Source organism: Talpa europaea (assembly GCF_964194135.1).
Source record: "Talpa europaea genome assembly, chromosome: X".
Classification (NCBI taxonomy): Eukaryota; Metazoa; Chordata; class Mammalia; order Eulipotyphla; family Talpidae; genus Talpa; species Talpa europaea.
In genome coordinates, this window is record NC_140081.1 from 8,984,039 (window position 1) to 9,003,145 (window position 19,107).

The 19,107-nt window shown below is 45.1% G+C and overlaps 1 protein-coding gene across 4 annotated transcripts in view; it reads right to left on the reverse strand.

Annotated features, from left to right (window-relative positions):
* Window positions 1-19,107, reverse strand: part of PHKA2 (phosphorylase kinase regulatory subunit alpha 2) — a gene marked incomplete at both ends in the record, with an annotated part of 62,064 nt that overhangs the window by 31,039 nt on the left and 11,918 nt on the right. For all 4 annotated transcript variants that reach the window (XM_084258552.1, XM_084258551.1, XM_084258549.1 and 1 more), the window contains 9 exons: window positions 2,320-2,442; window positions 3,014-3,067; window positions 4,515-4,661; window positions 6,113-6,211; window positions 7,319-7,399; window positions 10,344-10,426; window positions 12,221-12,389; window positions 13,197-13,244; window positions 14,576-14,734. In XM_084258552.1, the coding sequence (XP_084114678.1) occupies window positions 2,320-2,442; window positions 3,014-3,067; window positions 4,515-4,661; window positions 6,113-6,211; window positions 7,319-7,399; window positions 10,344-10,426; window positions 12,221-12,389; window positions 13,197-13,244; window positions 14,576-14,734 (963 nt within the window). The remainder of the gene's footprint in view (window positions 1-2,319; window positions 2,443-3,013; window positions 3,068-4,514; window positions 4,662-6,112; window positions 6,212-7,318; window positions 7,400-10,343; window positions 10,427-12,220; window positions 12,390-13,196; window positions 13,245-14,575; window positions 14,735-19,107) is intronic.

Genomic DNA, 19,107 nt, shown 5'->3' on the forward strand with positions numbered 1-19,107 from the left:
AGCAATGAACAGATCAGAAGGAGGAGACAGGGCTCAAAAATGCACACATACCTTTAGCTCAAGGAGTGGGGAGGCCTCTTGCTGACAGCAAATGTTAGCAAGAGCTAAATGCCACTGGCCTTTTCTGTGTTGTCTTTAACTCCTATTTCACTCTCAACTTCTTACATAATTTCAATTTTGTCTCAACAGATAGATCATAAGCTTCATGGAAAGGAGGCCTATCCCATGTCCACCTATTGGTAGTTTCCAGTGAGAAGGCCTTCATTTCAACGTTTAGCACTCAAGAAATATTTGGCCGAATGAACTGATGTGAGGAAAAGAAGTATCTGTATTATGATCCCTGTACCCGGATGCTGTGGGTACACTACTTAATATAACTAAAGCTGTTGATGCAAATATTTCCACGACACTAAAAGGCAATGATAGAAACCATCTCTTAAAAGTAAAAAGAAGGGGAATCCTTCACCAGTCACCTATAGATAGGTAACGCATTTCATCTTTGGAGAACCCAAACACCTTCCAGATCTCATTTTCTTCCCTTTTTAAACTTGCAGATGGCAAAGCTCGCGCAGGAGTGCGTCATTCCTAAGTGTCACTGAGCAGCCATAGAAGAGACAGCAGAGGGGAACAGTAGTAGATTCTGTGAGGCCTGGAGAATAAGGTACTAAGCACGGTCTTTTTTGTCTCCTTAACTTTGTTTTCATTTCCGATAATTGTCAAGGCTGCTCATAATTGAAATTCAAACTCAATCCTTTTGAGATCTTTCCGTTCTGGGATAAAAGGACAGAAGACATAAGACCTAAGATTATCACTAAAGCATAAGGGTAAGAAACAACGATAGGGGAGCATTACCATTCTAAGCTTACTGCTACTTTCAAAAGCCAAAATAAATCTTAGATTCCTCCGATCACCCCGGAACAGGTGAGCTGAGCAGGTTAAGAAAACAGCAAGGCAGTGAGTTCATCGGTCACTCACAGAAGCTGCACAAGGGCCTGCCTGTTCTGTGTGCTCAGGGCTCAGCACAGCGCGGGGCAGCAAATGCTAAAAAGATCTGTCTTGAGCAGATCGTTGTATCAACACAAACTTACTGAGCACGTACTCTGTACTAGGCACAGAGAATCTATAGATGAGCTGGATACAGACCACCTCCACAAGGGGCCTTTGCCAAGTAAGTGGGAGACTAAATGCAGGTGACCTAGGCTGTTATAGGGGTCGTGGTCGAGCTTCTCGGGTCAGAGAAGGCCTTCTGAAAGAAGAGACCAGTGGCTTGAGTGAGGAAGGAGGCGCAGTCAGAGGAGGAAAGAGTGTCCTGGGCATTTAAGAAGTGGAGAGAGAAAGTGTGGCCCGTTCAAAGGACTGAAAGGGTGTCAGTGTGCTTGGATCACAAAACTCAAGAAAGGAAGGAAGTCCTAGAAAAGAGGCTACAGAGGTATAAACAAGGGCTGGATCTTACGGGACCCTCCAAAACGTGTGAGGAGCTTATACTTCATCTCAAAAGCAATTAGGAAGCCACTCAAAGCTTTAAGCTAGACCACGGCATAATCTAATAAGAGCACTCCAGCAACCGCATGGAGAATGGAAACAGCAGGAGCAAGGCTGGAGGCTGGAAGGCCAGTTAGGAGGCTGTTCTTTTAAATAAGGCCTCAGTAGAGGGTACCCTGAAACGAGAGCCAACAACAAAACCCCAGCTGGTCTGAAAAGAATAACAGCAACAACAAAGCCCGCCTGTGAGTCTGTTCTTTGGTGGTCTCTGATGAACACAGCCCCCTGCTACTCAGCCTCAGTACAGTCCCCTCCCTTTGCATGTGACCCTTTACACGTAGAATGCAACGGACATGGACACTTAGCTAGTTCTGGGTCTAAGCTTCAAGAAAGCTTGGGAGAGGACCCCCATGTCAAAAGCCTACCTGCCCAAAGACTGTCACAATGCTGTGCGAAGTCCAAGGTAGCCACGTGGACGCAAACCAAGTGCCCTGGCCCACAGGCGCGGTGAGCCCCGGCTGATGGCCAGCATTAACCCGCCAGCCACGTGGGCGAGGTCACCTTGGAAGTAGATCCTCAGGCCCAGCAAATGCCCAGCTGACACCAGGTGAAGCTAAGACAACGCATCCCTACTGAGCCCTGCCCAAATCGCCGGATCATAAGCAAATGAAATAGTTGTTGCTTTAGTTCACTAAGTTTGGGGCAGTTTTATAGTGGCAACAGATGAGAACAGTGCCCTAAATTCTAACATGATCCTATGTTCTAATAATAATCAGCACACCGGTGGAATAAGAATAACAATGTAGATTATCAACACGGCGCTCCACACTCTCTCACCTGAACGGCGTCACCATTGAAGATCCCATCTATTATGAAATACGTCCAGAACACAGGCCACTCACATTCAATGTTTTCAAAGAGCTTGAGTTCAGCGGGGTCATAATGCAATCGGTTTGGATCCTGGAATCAGTAAATAGACCTCCTAAAAGATGATGTCAGAGTATACACACCGCCATATACCTCGCTGGGTTGCCCTCCCTGGTCTGATTCAATGCAACTGTGAGGTTGGCATGATCAGGATTCTGCTCTAATGAAGCGATGCTATTTTGGGCAGTTTTCCATGGTAAAATTTCAGGCTCTTTGGTAGCTGATTATAGTAAAGCCTTTTAGATCTTTGACAAATAAACAGCAATTTGCTTATCACAGTGCTTGGCAGACAGTTTGACTGATGTCATTCTATCAGTCACTATGGCAGAGGAAGCAGAGGAGAAGCCCGCGGTTGATCTTTAACAAACATGTGAGCTACAGAACTGTTTGTTCTTGTCTACAAGCTGGTGTTAAATTCCCGGTTTGCTGGCCTCTTGATGACCTCACAATTCTACTGCCTCATTCCAGGATGGCTGATGCAAAATTAAGACTTTCTTTTCCACTATCCCAACATCTAATTATAATCAAAAGAAGGAGAACACCACAGCAGCAACTGAGATACAAAGCGGTTAAAGAATCATGAGGAACAATATTTAAATACAACCTCTCGTGGGGTCTTATAGCCATCTCGGAGGAAGCGGCAGCATCCGTAACGCCCCTAGGAGGATAAGGAGAAGTTCATGTGGTGAAATCAGAAGAATTTCTCTGCCTTTTAATTTTGATTCAAGTCAGCCCTTCACGCCCTTTCCCACAAATTGTTTAGTAATGAAATGTGTACCCCGTGCTCTGTGCTTACAGTACAAATTATTTTTAATACACAATAAGCAATGTAAATTCAGATTTGATTAGCGCTTGAGAGGAAGTGTCAAAACCTTCCGTGAGTGTATGAGGGCCATGAGAGCAATTACTGCAAGTCCAGTGAGTGGCCAGCCTCTCATTCTGACTGTGGTATGCACAAACATGCAAAGGGACCCTCACCGCTTGGAGAAGCCACCGAGCACATAGTTGGAACGGGCTGCTTCTACTTGGAAGCCAAGAGGACAGTCCTCAGGCTCCTGGACTGTTCTGGAAGTCCTGGGAAGACCCAGCCTGAAACCTGCTCCTCTGTAAACACTTCATAAACTCTGCCTATTTCCAAGACTTCTTTAGGTTTCTTTTTTCTCCACTAAAGCTTGACTGACATGGTCACCTACTTTGAGGGATGTGATCAGAGAATCTTTAGCCCCTTTGTTTCCAAAGGTTAGAAGCATTTTTTACCAAACCTAAGTATGAGCATCAATGTGCAGATGTGGGCTTGGGAAGTACAGCATTCTCTGATAATTTTACTGCTGACCTCAGCTGGCTGGAATATTTACTATGTCCTCAGTTTAGTGTGATGTGCCATCGTTACTGCACCTCGCTTCAGAGCAGGGATTTTTTTTAACCCCTATTTAACGTTGGGATCTCCAAGTTCCCTGAAATGGTATGTAAAGTTTGAGGATCCTTGAACATGTACATTTTTTTCAAACCTCATAGCTTTCAAAAGATTCTCAAAGGAGACTGTGCTCTCTAAAGGGCTAAGAAGGGCCTCCCTGGTGGCGCAAAGGGTTAAGACGCAACCTATGAAGCTGTTAGCAACCACTGCAGCACGAGTTCAATCCCTGGCCAGGGAGCTACCCACATGGCACAGCAGACCTCTCCTGTCTCGCCCGCTGCTCCCCTCAGCAGTGTATTTCAGTGGATCTGCCTGTTCTGTTCCCCACTCTGTCTCTGGTGAATCCTCTCACCCCCCACACCTCTGGCCTGTACCCCAGCTCCTGTATGCATAAATAAATGAATCTTAAAAAAAAGGGGGGCTAAGAAGCTCTGCCTTAGAGGTATAGTAGTAGAACCAAGTGGGTTCAAAAGTGCCAGCTTGAGTCCACACTCCACTATTTAGGAAGAGAAGTAAGTCACTCGATCACTGGAGACTTTGTAGTCTCACCTGGAGCCCCAGTTTTGGATCCCTTGCTCCCTGAGTCCATGTACATAAACCAAACCACTGCCCCCTGGAAAGCCCAGGCCCAGGTGAGCCACCCCTTGTCATCGAGTAAGAGCAGCACTTAGCATGACAGAGCGGCACTGACCTGGAGCTTGGAAATAATTTCATTTTTGGTCACATTCACCAGGTTCACATCTTCCACTGCAAACGCCGGGAAGGAGATAATGGAAAGAAGGCCAGCGTCAATCTCTTTGGACGTTGATGCTCTTGGAAGCATAGAGAACAAAATAGACTGAATGAAAAACAAAGAGGTAGCTTTAGCACGGGGAACACTGATAGACACAGTACCAGACAACATGACTTTACTCCCAAGGAACATTCGAATGAGTCTGCCAATTCTGAGTAGAGATTTGTCCTACCAGCACAGTCCCTGGGGGTAGCCTCACCTACCCAAATGGTATTCCAGTTCCCTGGGGAAAGTGCAGAGAACTACTTGCCTCCCTTCCTTCTGTGCCTTTGGTTGATTGGGCCAGGCCTTTAGGACAAGCAGGGGAGAAACCACAGGGCCATCTGTGTCAATAGGCTGAGGTCTGCTGACTGTGAAGCTAGAGACAGAAAAGTCTACGTGGAACCAGCATGAAGATATGGCTGGCTTCTGTGGAATGTGATCTGTTGGACTGGGTCACCCAGACACCACTCAAAGAAGGAGTTTCAATCCAGAAGATCACATGAAGAATCAGGCAAAATGGTACACAACAGTACTGATATAGTCCTAGAAAGAATGGGTTACTTAACGGCATTAAAATATGACCTCAAAATAAGGTAGTTGACTTAGGCACTAGAAATCTAACAAGTATAGACATGGGGCGAGACCCCTGCCAATGAGCTGATCAAATCTTCCATGTGAAGAGGGCATTCTTCCGGAAATAGTTCCCACGAAGGGCTAGTTAATGAGGGAGAATGGTGCGAGCTAGAGGGTGGGGCAAGATGGGAGGAACCTTTCAGCTTCAGAATAAAGTTTCATTTTCTCTAGTCAGCTAACCTCCCTCGCCCAAGTCCAGTTCCTTAACTAGTCATTATTCCCAGGATTCCTCCACCTGAAAACGTGAACTCCCACCAGAAGCTCTCTGCCTACAAGTTTCTGTACCCCTCATTCCCACAACCCGAGCACAGTGTCTGACATACAGTGGGTCCACACAATATATAATAAAAGTGTTCTGATTGACCAGTGATTGGTGACTGTCTCCATAACAGTTTGCTAATCGGCATCAAATCACTCCATTCTCTAATCTGTATTTCATGGAGGGTCTATTAATTTGCCATTTCTTCCCATCTCATCTCTCCTTCATTATTCAGTCTGCCCATCCTCCCTGCAAGCAAACTAGTGATTGGTTGTCATCCAACTTGGGGCATAATGAAATCAACCTGAGAAAAACCCACCAATGTCCTCAAAAAACATAAATGTTCTGCCTCCAGAAAAACAAGACTGCCTTGATCGTTGACTCCATACATAGAACACGTATGTTTCTGTAGTACTTTCTGGCTGACTAAGCTGATTTACTCTGATCCTTATGCCCACCTTCTGCAGCAGGAGGGGAAGTTCCCCGTGTATACTCCCATCTTAAGGATGAGGGATCTGGAGCTCAAAGGAACCAAGCACTACCAAGCTAGGAAGGCGTGGAGCTGGAGTCCAGGTCTTCCATGGCCCAAGTGTTCTCTGGAACACAAGAGGCTGCGTGTTACCTGGCAGTGCTCCACTTCATCAGGCAGGACATGGATCACAGACTTGCGTCCTCCGTGGGCTCCAAAGAGATCCAGTTCATCAATTGCCTCAAGTGCTGCCTACAAACACAGGTATGAATTACTTTTTTTTTCCTAGTACTCATCCACTCTCACATTGGGTACTTCTTTTATGGTAAGCAGTCTATCATTCATGTTTTCTCAAAGGAGATGAAACACATCTTTAAAAAAATCCAGCTAGAGTCCTATTGTTATGGATTATCCTTATTTTCAGTGGCTAGAACTTTCCTGTATGTTGCTGCTCATTGCAGGAATAGGAAACAGAAAACAGAAACCCATTTACCCAAAGGAAATTAGTATTCTATGGAGAAACAAAGTATTAACAGGTTCATAACACTGTGTGCATGTGTTTGGGTGGGGGGCATTAAGTTCATGGCCAGTTTTTCTTTCACCTAGTTTAGCGCTTAACTTCTAACAGCATATCTGATACTTAAGAAATTAATTATTTTAGTATAAAAAGTATTTTTTCTATCACTTGACCTTAACAGAGCATATTTATTATTACATTAAAAATTCTAGCCCTGGAGTCTTTACTTTGCAAAAGACACTTCAGCTTTGAGGAGGAGGGAAGGAGACAGCATGGTAAAGGTCTAGGGCAGAGATATAAATTGCTGGCTGGCAGGCTGAATTTACCCTGTGGGTGTGTTTTGTTTGGTGCAAAGATATTTTTTAAATGATTTTGGATTTGAATCTTTAGAGAAAATATTCCCAGTGTCCTCATTACCCCTGACATTTTTTTTTTTTTATCTGACTTTACTGGTTTATGTCACTCATCTGACCCAGTAGGCTTTTGAACTTGTGAGCCCCCCTCTATCAGGCGGTCACACTCTTCAACCCCCTTTAAGACCCAGAAAAGACTGGACATCATACATCCAGCTTCTCAGACAACATGCGAGCTAAGGCCCATGTGTGATAACATCGGATAAGAAGGGTGGAGTGCACTTATTTCAGACACACAGATTCCAGTGAGGGAAACCTCCATTCTTTACCTAAAATTTCAGCTGGCTGAGGTACACAGTCACTTGAATGTCATACTTGCTATTGACTTTAGAGAAATATGCGAAGTGGATTAAATCCTAACTCCTGATGTTGAGAACCAAATCAAAGCAGCAAAAACAAAAGAGAGAACAAACAAGATGATTCCATCACCTTGGCCATTCCCACAGAGCTTGCATTCAATTCTGGAATGCCCTGGTTAGTCTTATCTCCACGTTCCCACATGCCATAGTCCTGGGGGAGAGAAAGGCAGCAATCAGTGCAGGGGAGAGGCATATGACACGTGCTATGGGGAAGCGATTCCTTTATGTTACCACAGGCAAAATGACACACAAAACACTCGAAGGCTGACAGACTCCTGGCTTTGTTCTTCCTCAATTGCAGTTCCCTGGACTTCTGTGCAGACTTTTGAAAGTAAATACTCACACGGAACAAAAATGCATGCAAAAAGGCTCTCGATTTTCTTATTCCTAAAAGTCATTAATTTGTAGAAAAATCTTGATTTGTAGAGAACAAAATATTTTCTTAAAATCAACTGCCATGGCTCTATTTAGCTAATCCCTTTGAACTTATATTAAATTATATGATGAAATAAAGTAACATTAATGGGTTATAACTAGTTGAGGCCAACCAAGCCATTTGAGATAATTTAATACCCATGTCTAGCACTGCCTCCAGGGAAAAAGTGCTCAGCATGTAATGGGAGTCAAACTTAAAACTGAGATGCAGAACTCTGAGCTTCCCTGGAATTCTAAAACCCATGAATATGAATCGGTTCAGAATGGCCAGTGCACAGAAAGAATTTGATACATGTGCATGCTAACTTTTATATTCATGTTTTCATTTAAGAAACCCAAGCACTGTTTCTGTCTTGAAATAAGATACTGATACTGTCTTGAAATAATGCTACATGCACTCCTGAAAGAAGCATCCAACAAAAACAGGACCAATATCAAACGTCAAGATTTTTTTTTTAATCTCTAAAGATGAACATTTTCAAAAAGTGAAAATTTAGACTTAGACACCCTAGAGTGACTTTATTATTATTTTTTGACATTACTTGTAACTTGGAAGAAATTCTTTATTTCCATATACAAACTATAGATTTAATGCTTATAAACTCTTCCCTTCCCACATGCCTTGCAGCTGAGCCTTGGGCGCTCCTCACATCAGCGCCTCTCCCCGCTAAGCCATCTTTACGCCAGCCCTAAAGCTGAGTGACTCAACCTCATAAACTGCTGGGAGCAGCTCACTCCCAGGCACAAGAATCTAAAATGAAACTGGTGGCCTCCCCGGTGGCGCAGCGGTTGAGTGCTGGGTTGCGAAGCTGCCCGCAGCCTCTGCAGCGCCGGTTCAATCCCCGGCTGCTCCCCAGCCACCAGAGGAGGGTCCCACATGGCGCAGACCTCTCCTGCCGCCCGCTGCTCCCCTCAGCAGTGTACTTCGCTTCTGCCTGCTCTGCTCCTCGCTCTGGCTCTGGTGAATTCTCTCACCCTCCCGCGCTTCTGACTGTACCCAGTGCTTGTATAAACAAACAAATAAACAAAAAACAAACAAATAAATAAAAAAAAACATGCCTCTATAAAAAATTTAAAAATAAATAAATAAATAAAATGAAACTGGTCATTCCCTAGTGATCACCTGCACGTCTCTGAATGCCACGCCTCTGTCGTCTGGCCTCCACCCTCCACACAACCTCAGCTAACTTTATTGTCTGTTGCTCTGTCTCAACTTTCACCCTAAGTATACTCCTTCATTCTGTACCCCTTTCCCCACGTACCCCTCACCGCCCCCCCACACTCCCCCGGCTGACTCACACACAACCAGAGCCTGTGCCTGCTCATACACGTGCCCTCCCCCCTTTTTTTTTCTTCCTTTGGCTCATCTCAAACCCTGCTCATCTCCCAGGTCCAACTAAAGTCCCACCCTTCCCACGAACACTTCCAGTTTCTTTAGACCAGGGCTAACCAACCTCGGCACTGCCAGCATTTTGAGCAGATCATTCTGGGTCACGGGGGCTGTCTGTGCCTCATAGGACAGTCAGCAGCGCCCCTAGCCTCCACTCCCAACATGCCAGAAGCACCCCCAGTGCAGCAACCAAAAATGTCTGCGGACATTGCCAACATCCCCCAAAAGGGGAAGCTTGTCCCTGGTGGAGAACTGCTGCTTTACCTGTGGGGCCGGCAAACTGCAGTCCTTGGCTCAAATCTAACTTGCATCTGTCCTGTCCATCAAGTTTGCTCAGCACAGCGGCATGCTGCAAATATTGACTCTCTGGCCCTTGACAGAAAAAGTTTGCTGAACTTGCTAGAGACCACAGTGGTTTTTTTTTTTTTTTTTTCCAGGCCTATCTCTACCCTTTCCTTGTTGCCTTTAGAGCCAGCTTCATAGTTTAGTTGTTCTATCCAAGTATGTGAGGCTCCATCTTCCACATTAGACAGAAGCCAGAAAGACTGGGTTTTATAACCAAAGCCACATCTGGCCCCGGGGCAGGGTTCCAGCCCATTTAGCTGTGGGTCACCTGGGTCTTTAAAATAAGCATAAAGGTAAGCAAAATAAGCCAAAAGGAGAAAGAGAAATACCACACAACTTCACTGATATGTGGAATATAGAGAAACCAAAGGGTCAGACAAAGACATACTTTAAAACCAGCCCTGAAAGCTGACCATGGATTTGAGGCATTCAAGAGCAGAGGGGGGTGGGAGGAGGCTGAGAACAGGGGTGAGGGAGAGCATAAGGGACTGTGGTGAAGGACTATGGGTGCTTTGGTGGTGGGAGATCTATGATACCACACCGGAGGGGAGAAATCCTAGACTGTCAATAAATTAATAAGGGTTTAAAATAATGGTACTTCATAAAAGAAAATATATATATATATATATATATATATAAAGGGAAAGGAAGAAAAAATATAAGTGAGAAAATAACCTATTGGGTTGATCTTAAAAAACTTAAATAAAAATAAGCATAAAGGATTCAAACAAAGCATGTGGTGCTTTCACAAGCTGTGCTCCAGGACGTAAGAGCACGCTCTGTGTGCAGAGGTGACGCCATCTTATGACTCTCATCATGTCAGCACCAGGTCAGCCCCAAATAGCCTGGTCTTCAAAGAACTGCAGGATTTTTTATTCTTTTTGATAACTGGGACACCTAAAAAACTATCAGGGTTGAAACTTACAGCAACTTTATATGCAGCTTCTATGTAAAAAACAAGGTTCTGTATGAAGGCCACCTCATCCAGGGTGAAAATAATACGCAAACCTAGTAAAAGAAAACAATGAAGTTATGAAGGTAATATTGAAGAGAGGGCTGCCAATTACAAATTACAGATAATTTTGTAAGGAAAGAAATCCTTTTACTCCAATTTTCATTTTTCTTACTCTGGCATAAAAAAATAAGTCTGAAGTAAGTGGTAAATTAATGTCTAATCTCAGAAAGAGGAAAGAAAGGAGGCAAGGAAGGAAGGTGGGGAGGAAGGGTAGGCTCCACTCCTGTGTGTGTGTGTGTGTGTGTGTGTGTGTGTGAAGGGTGGAGATGGGTGTGTACCTTTTGGTTTATGTTGGCTCTGTGCAGAGAAGTTTCCAACAAAGCAAGATTATAACCTAACACGACCAGATGAGGTTCTTATCCTTAAGTGAGCCAAGGGCCAGCTCCCAGGACCTGCCCAGGCTGCCCAGGCTGAAGCAGGCAGTGACCAAGACAGCTGGATTTTTGCTTGGGTCCTTGACTGTGGAGTAGGTTATGGCAAATACATTTTTTTTGAAGTATTGTACGGTAAGATATGTACTCTTACATTGCAGGGGGCAGTTTAACGAATAAAACTGTTCTGAAAACAATTTGGCAATAGGTGTGAGTGGCGTTTGAGTGCTATCTAACGGAAGGAAGTAAATAGAGATGGGGTCAAAATTGGTATTGCAACATTAGTTATAACCAAAAAAAAAAAAAGCATAAAGGAATTGCTAAATTACTGTATATTCATTGATAAAAATCATGTTTATGAAGAGCTTATAAGGGTATGAGGAAAATGCTTAAATTATAAAGCTACAAAATCAAAAGACTGTATTTATGCATACAATATGACCTTAAATATGTAAAAAACAGGGAAGTGGGGGAAGACCTGGAGGAGATACATCTAAATTAAAATTGGTGGTGGGATTTTTTTTTCTTTGCATTTTGTTATACATTCCAAAATGTCAACAAGTGAGCTCATTTTTCCTTAACCCAAAAAATGTTTAAATAAATGCCTGATTTATTCACAAAGCCACACAATATTACTTACTGATTTCTGCTATTTTTAGAGTTTCACATTCGCAGCCTAAAATAAACGGGAAGCCTCTAACTCAGGAATGTCAGTTTGTTGGACTGGTGACAAGAACTCTGAGACCCAGCAGCTAAGTGACCTAACCCCTGGGGGGAGCATCGCAGCAGGCTCCGTGGTGGGAGAGGCCGTTTGGCCGGCAGAGACAGGCGCAGTCCAGAGCTTAGGATGCCCCGTGTCCAAGCTGCCAAGGAAGCCAACAGCTCTGCTTCAACAGGAACAAAGCATGCCGTCTGGAAGCTTCTGGTCCACTCACAGCCTGAGTACCATGGACTGATCAACCATTCTGGGCATACTGCCAAGTTCTAGAAAGTATGTTGTTTGAATAAAATTTGGATAAATGGAGGTGTGTGTAGAAGAGGGTGTCCAGGGTAGAGAGACAAGAGCTGAAGGGCCAGATCTGCTAATCCTGGAGAAGATACGAGGAGGCAGGGCGCTGCAGATAGAGTAGGTAAAGCTACTAGGCAGAGCTGGTCTAGGTTGCTTCAGTAATTCGGTGACAGTGACAGGAAGGAAGCTTCAGGATCAAGCAGAGTGATACTAACAGCTGATGCAACTGACATCATCCTGCAGGTACTCAGGAGGCAGCCGGAGCATCACAGACTCAGTGCACATACTTGAGAGAAGCAGGCTTTTTCTTTCTAGAAACAGCTTATTTAGAGTGCTAACCCATGCCTGCCCCCCCCCAACCCCCAGTGTCACTCCCTGTTCAATGGGCTCAGATGGCCCTATCTCACCAGAAGCAGTCATCTGTGCCAGGAACAGTAGGAAAAGGGAGGTGGCATCGACCTGGAGGTGGCCCCACTGGTCGTCCCCGACCACAGTGCTGCAGGTGGCTGTGTTATACTTGGCGTGCAGGCTGTCCTTGGTACTCTGAGTGTGCTTGAACTTCTCCACTTTATCCACCTGAGGGAGAAGGTCCCCCTAGCTAAAGGGTGTGTGAAGGAGGAGGGGAATCTTCCCACCCATCACCAGAAACGTCCCAGCCCAGCACCATTTTAACCAATTACAATGACTACGAGTCAAGACGAAGGGTTTCTTTGTGAGTCAACAGCCCCCAGTGGTGAGCTGTGATGGTGTGGGCACTCAAACACAGGGAGAAGGAGAGAAGCTGTTTAAATTTCAGCTTCTTCTTCTTCTTTTTTTTTAAATGAATAAATAAATTTCAGATTCTTGTTCCCTTATGTCGAAAGGGGAAAAGCTACCCTGTCTCTGAAGGGTAGCTGCGCACGCGCTGATTGAGGGCACGGGCTGCATCACATTTATCTCAGCGACTGCAATGTTCTGAATACAGTGCTTGCTCAGAGAATTGCTTGATTTAGCCCTCACTGAAAATACCAGCCAATAGTAATGTCAAGTCTTAAAAACTCAAGCATTTCAACACAAATGAAAAATAAGCTGTTTTATAAAGTCAACGGAATAAACAATAGTACATGGCTTTCTAGGAGTGGCTTTTATAATCAAAGTTTTCTCTCCCAGTTTAAAAAGTCACACAAGTAACTCTTCAAAAGAGATTCTAAAAATCAGTGTCCTTTGAAATTGTGCTAGTTTTATAGTGTGATCAAATTATTAAAGACAATGTTAAAAGCAAGATATTTTCAATTTCTCTTCATCTTGAGAAGTTCAAAACACTTAAAAAATGTTAACTGTCACCATGAAAATGACAAAATGCCCACTCAGATGACATGCAAACATTTGTTGTCTTCCGCCTACCTGTCTCATCATGCACTGGAGCAGGCCCCGCATCAGTTTCACCACGTTCTGTGGAGACAGAGTGGATCAGCCACAAGGCGGCCCCCGTGCTCCCTGGAAGCCGCCTGCTCCTTCCAGGCGGGCGGTCAGCCAGTGCTTCCCGGAGGCTTTGCTGAGAAGGCGGATGGGAGCACAGGCACATGCTCGGATTGTCTTGTTCCTCCCACCTCTGCTCCACCACAAAGAAATTCCTGACAAGTGGCTTACCTTAAGTCAAGGGGTCAGACCAGATGGCACCTCCCGGCGCTGAAGTCCAGTGAGTCCGCACTGATATTTTAGCGAGAGTCTTTATAAGCCTGGTAGCCTGTGGCTTTAGGTCACGATCTTAGTCATTTATTTTTGCTATGCTAAGGATGAATTAAGTGCATGCTTTTACCTGCCAGTGCTCCCTACTTCAAGGCTATCACTCTGAAAACACCTCCCAGCACAGGGGCAGATTATTTTCTCACAAACCCACTGGTAAGGAATCTCTGCTTTGGTGGGTGGCTTGGTTTCTGATTTTGGAAAACAGTCAAAGGACTTCTTTGTGCTGTATGGTAACAGGCATGAAAACTGAATAACACTGATATGGTTCAAAATTACAGGGTGACTAAATGAATAAAGTGCTTTGGAATGACTCAAATTAGAAAGGCATTTTAAGAGAAATTCCAAACGCTTTAAGCAGTGGCAATACTGTGTGGGTAAATATCCTTTCCATGGGACTTCTCTGAAGGGTATACACTTCGGGATGTGCAGCTTGGTGTGGTGATTTTAAAAGCAATGCTACCGGGCCTCCCTGGTGGCACAAAGGGTTAAGCATAGCACTGTGAAGCTATCCAGAGCCTCTGCAGCATGAGTTCGATCCCCAGCCAGGGAGCTACACACATGGCGCAACAGACCTCTCCTGACTAGCCCGCTGCTCCCCTCAGCAGTGTATTTCAATAAACCTGCCTGTTCTGTTTCCCAATCTCTCTGGTGAATCCTCTCACCCTCTGCACCTCTGGCTTGTACCCCAGTTATTGTATGCATAAATAAATCTTAAAAAAAAAAAAAGAAAAGCTATCAATTCACAATGACACCTCACCTATAAATATGTATAGAATCAACAGGGCACGTGTCAGTGTAATGTAGCTAGTTAGAAAACAGAATGCTCTATTTTCCTATTCAGTGTGATTTCTTTGTTGGTTTCTTTATAGAGGGAAAATAATTTCTAAAAGAAATAGGATGTTGAGACCATCCAAGTGCCTCCCCAAATATTCTACAGCAGGATGGAGATGAACGTGCATGTGGCTGTCGTCACACACAGCTACTTCCTCCAGGCCGTGCAGGGCAAGGGAGGGGCAGCTGCCGGTCAGCATTACCTGCTCCAACTCGTAGGCCTTGGCCTTGTCCTCATCACGGTCAGCGTTCTTGCGGTAGGCCATGCCCAGGCCCCACACAGCGAGGATGCTGTAGATGTTATCGCGAACCCAGGCATCTTTCTGCTCATGACTGGCTGACAGCAGCCCCGTGACAGGATTCTATTAGGGAAGAGACAGTCACTGAGCACCACCCTTCCCCCAGCTCCCAAATGTTCGCCCTAAGGGGCACAAGGAGGGTGGGACAAGGAGCAAGAAGAGCAACTTTAGTTTCCTCCTCTAAGGGGCAGATCAGACAAGAAAAATCGCCAAAGAGGCTTCTAACTCCAAAGTTCTTGTCCTTTTGTTTTCAGACCAGATTGTACTCTTATAAGCAACAAATAGAAGAAACAACAAATGGGAAAAGCCCATATGGCTTGTGTAGATCTATGTGCTGCAGGCTTTAGGTCTTCTGCCTTCATGTTAAACTGGTGCCAACTGGTAAAACATTGAACCTGGAAGCAAGTGGGGCCCATGCCACCCTCCAGCTCCATGCGGCCGGGGAAGCCGCCAACTCTGTGCTTCGGCTGCTCTGTCTATAATCCAGACCTTTCCAGCTCCTAAAAAAGTGGCACTGAGCAAGAAGACATTATCACCGGTACCTAAAAGGGTGTCTGAGTCACTAAAAGCCAGACCTTCACACAAAAAAGTACCCACAAATGTTCACAGCAGCACTGTTCATCATAGCCCCAACGTGGAAACGACTCAAATGCCACCAACACTGAATGGATACACAGACGGAGTCTGTAACTACAATGAAATATTGTTTAGCAATAACAAGAACTGAAGTGCTGATACAGGGCACTGCACGGATGGTCGCAAAGGATCACTTATTGTCAGATTGGGTTAGTATGGGCCGTCCGGAATTAGCAGGTCTGCAGGGATAGGAAGTAGAGGACTAGTTGTCTAGGGCTGGTGTGGGGTGGAGGACATAGAGAGGGGATGACTACTAATAGATTTTCTTTCTTTCTGGGGCAATGAAGACATTCTAAAACTGATTGCAGTGATGATACACAACCTGTGACTATTCTAATAACCGCTATAGTGTGCACTCCATTGAAACAGATGAATTGTATGGTAAGTAAAAAAAAAATTTTTTTTTGCATACAAGAGTTGGGGTACAGGCCAGAGATGAGGGGGGTGAGGGATTCACCAGAGACAGAGTGGGGGACAGAACAGGTAGATTGACCGCAGTACACTGCTGAGGGGAGCAGCGGGCGAGACATGAGAGGTCTGCCACACCACGTGGGTTGCTCCCTGGCCGGCCGGGGATCGAACTCGTGGCTGCGGATTGCTTCATAGTGCGGTGCTTAACCCCTTGCGCCACCAGGGAGGCCCTGGTAAGTAAATTTTTAAAAGTCAGTCCTAATAAACTCTGTACCTAGAATTAAAATGGATAAGATAGGAAGTTACATAAAGCCGCTTTTGACTTTTCCTAAAAATATGCAAAGAAATATATATCTAACAAAATACATTATACTAATCAGAGCCTTGCCAACTTAAAAAAGTATTATTTGAAAGGGTATCAAATTATTTACAACGGGGCTCATGAAAAACTCTGCTGGGTATTTTCAAAGGTTACTAGGTAAAATGACATTGGCATAATTTCAAACGGTTCTCCCCAAGGAATTAAATATTTGACTTTCTCCTTTAACTAATCTATGCTCTCTTCAAAACCATGTAAAATTCAACTGATACTGCCTCAGGAGCACCAGCAGTGTACTGACATAGTTTGACAGACAACAACTGTGAGCAATGATATATTTTTTTAAAGATTTATTTATTTATACAAGAACTGGGGTACAGGCCAGAGGCACGGGAGGGTGAGAGGATTCACCAGAGACAGAGCGGGGAATAGAACAGGCAGATGGACTGAAATACACTGCTGAGGGGAGCAGCAGGCGAGATAGGAGAGGTCTGCTGCGCCATGTGGGTATCTCCCTGGCCGGCCGGGAATCAAACACATGCCGCAGAGGCTGTGGACAGCTTCACAGCACTGCACTCAACCCGCTGCACCACCGGGGAGGTCCGCAATGATATTAAAGTCAACCAGAACTTTAGTCTCAGGAATGGCTGGGTGAAACTCCAAGTCTACTCCAATAGGGGACTTACGGATGCTCTTTTAAAAAAAACCGCTATGCACCGGGCCTCCCCTGGTCAGTGCAGTGGTTAAGCGCTGGGCTGCAAAGCTGCCCGCAGCCTCTGCAGCACCGGTTCGATCCCTAGCCGCCGGGTGAGGGTCCTACATGGCGCACAGACCTCTCCTGCCACCCGCTGCTCCCCTCAGCAGTGTACTTCGTCAGTCTGCCTGCTCTGCTCTCCCCTCTGGCTCTGGTGAATTCTCTGACCCTCCCGTGCTTCTGACTGTACCCAGTGCTTGTATAAATAAATAAATAAATCTCTTTTTTTTTTAATTAAAAAAAAAAATCGCTATACACCAACAATGGATAACATAGGCATTTTGATCTGTTGAGACCAGGAAATCATCAGGAGACCAGGGTAAGAAGTCAGCCCCTTCCTGGTGTATCCATCAAGTCTGAGTCCACAAACAGACTTCTGATGACACAGCAGTGACCGCTTATACATAATGCCACATGTGGTTTGGATTATGAAATATCACTGTCCTGTTAATTGAAAGTCACCTCTGATTTTTTTACTTTGGACATAACTGTTGAAGTGGATTAGTTCATCCCCACCCACCCAGAGCTGGCCTGTCTGAACCCCTCATTCCACAATAGAGAAGTAGTCCAGGTATCTAGGGATCCCCACATATAGAAGCCATGCTAAATGGGGTGCTGCTGCACTCAGCAAAAGGAAAGCTTACTGTCATGGGCTGGATGTTTGTGTCCACTCAAAGTTCATATGTTGAAATCTAATCCCCAACGTGATGGAAACGGGGCCTTTGGGAGGTAACTAGGTCACGAGGGCAGCACTCTCGTGGATGGGATTAGTGCCCACATAAGAAAAGGCCAGACAGCTAGCTTGCTCTCTGCCACCATGTGAAGATAAAGCAAATCAGCTGTCCGCAAGCCAGAAGAGGACTCTCACCAGAACCTGACCATGCCGCACCCCTCCCCCCACCTCAAAAAAAAAAAAAAAAAGGAATGAGTGTTTCCTGCACAGGCTCTGCTCTTGCACTTCCAGATAGGGGCGCACACTCTTCCTCCACTGCAAAGCCCTTCTGGAAGGTGCCTCCCTTCACACCATCCTCTGAGAAGCATTCCCAGAGCCCCGGTTCCTGCGCTTCATGGGACAGGGTTAGAGGCCTCTGACTAGCCCTTTGCCCTTTGGTTTAAGAATCTCAAAGAAGTGCATGTCACTGCCTCGCTTAGTTGCAAGGGAGGAAAGTACAGTTCAATTATTCAAACAAAATACCCAGAAGAGACTAGGATAAATGTTGAAAATACATGATTACTCACTGTCACCCCCATTTCAGGAAAACGAAAAATAGAAAGTGAAAAATTCTATTACAAAACTGGTTAAATTCATCTCATGGCCTGGAATTTTGTTCTAGCAACTACTGCTTAAAATAGCAAAGGGGGTGGGAGGAGGACAATGTCTTGGACTTGAGATATTTTTAAAGTGGGAATTACAATAGCATTTGTTTTTAAAGGATTGCACCTGTAATTGAGACTATCGGGGGTGTAACACTGTCTTTTTCCATTAGTTTAAAAGATACTTTTGTACAATATGATTCGTAAACCCCAAGGGTTCAGAGAATAATGGTGAAAACTTAAGCTCCAACATGCAGCAGCCTCACAATTTACCTAAGGAGTTCACAAGTGTGCAACTCTCAATTTCAAATGATGTCTTTTCTAAATTGCTGCTTATTAGATCTTCCCCCTCGGGGGTGACAAATAATGCACAAGCCACACGGGGTCCGGGGCCTAGGCACTCACCCCATCTCCGTGACTGAATAGGGGCTTCAGGGGAAAGAAACTGGGTCGGGAGCCAAGCATCGCAGGCATCCACTTCTTCGCAGTTTTGTTATTTTCATTCCAGATTGCAACTCCCGTCTTAACCTTGCCAAAGCTTGTAGAAACCATTCTGGGCCCTTAGCTACAAGCAAACCTTCAAATGGCTTGACCACTCTCCTAGGAGGGTTTTAATTCTTTGTCTCACTCACCAATTCCTATAGTAAGGTGGGGAATTATTGAGATGTCAGTCCTTAGCTTGGTGGTGTGGAAATTTACAGAACATATTCAAATTCAGTGAGGGCAGTTAGTACCCTCCTGGCTGACACCTGAAATTTGAGGTATCAAAGGATTACTGGGTGCCTCACTAGTAACCTTTCACCCAAACAGAACTGTGGATGTCACCATTTGATATTTTCAATTGCAAGACTGACTTTTATTCCATCAGGTTTGGGTCGAAAGCATGGAGGCATCACGCATCACCGCACATCTGGGCTCTCCAGATCCCGGAAGCTACAGACAAGAAGTCGGCCAGGGCTGCAGGGACGTGAGGGCTTGACTAGGGCTAGTGGGTCACTTCCA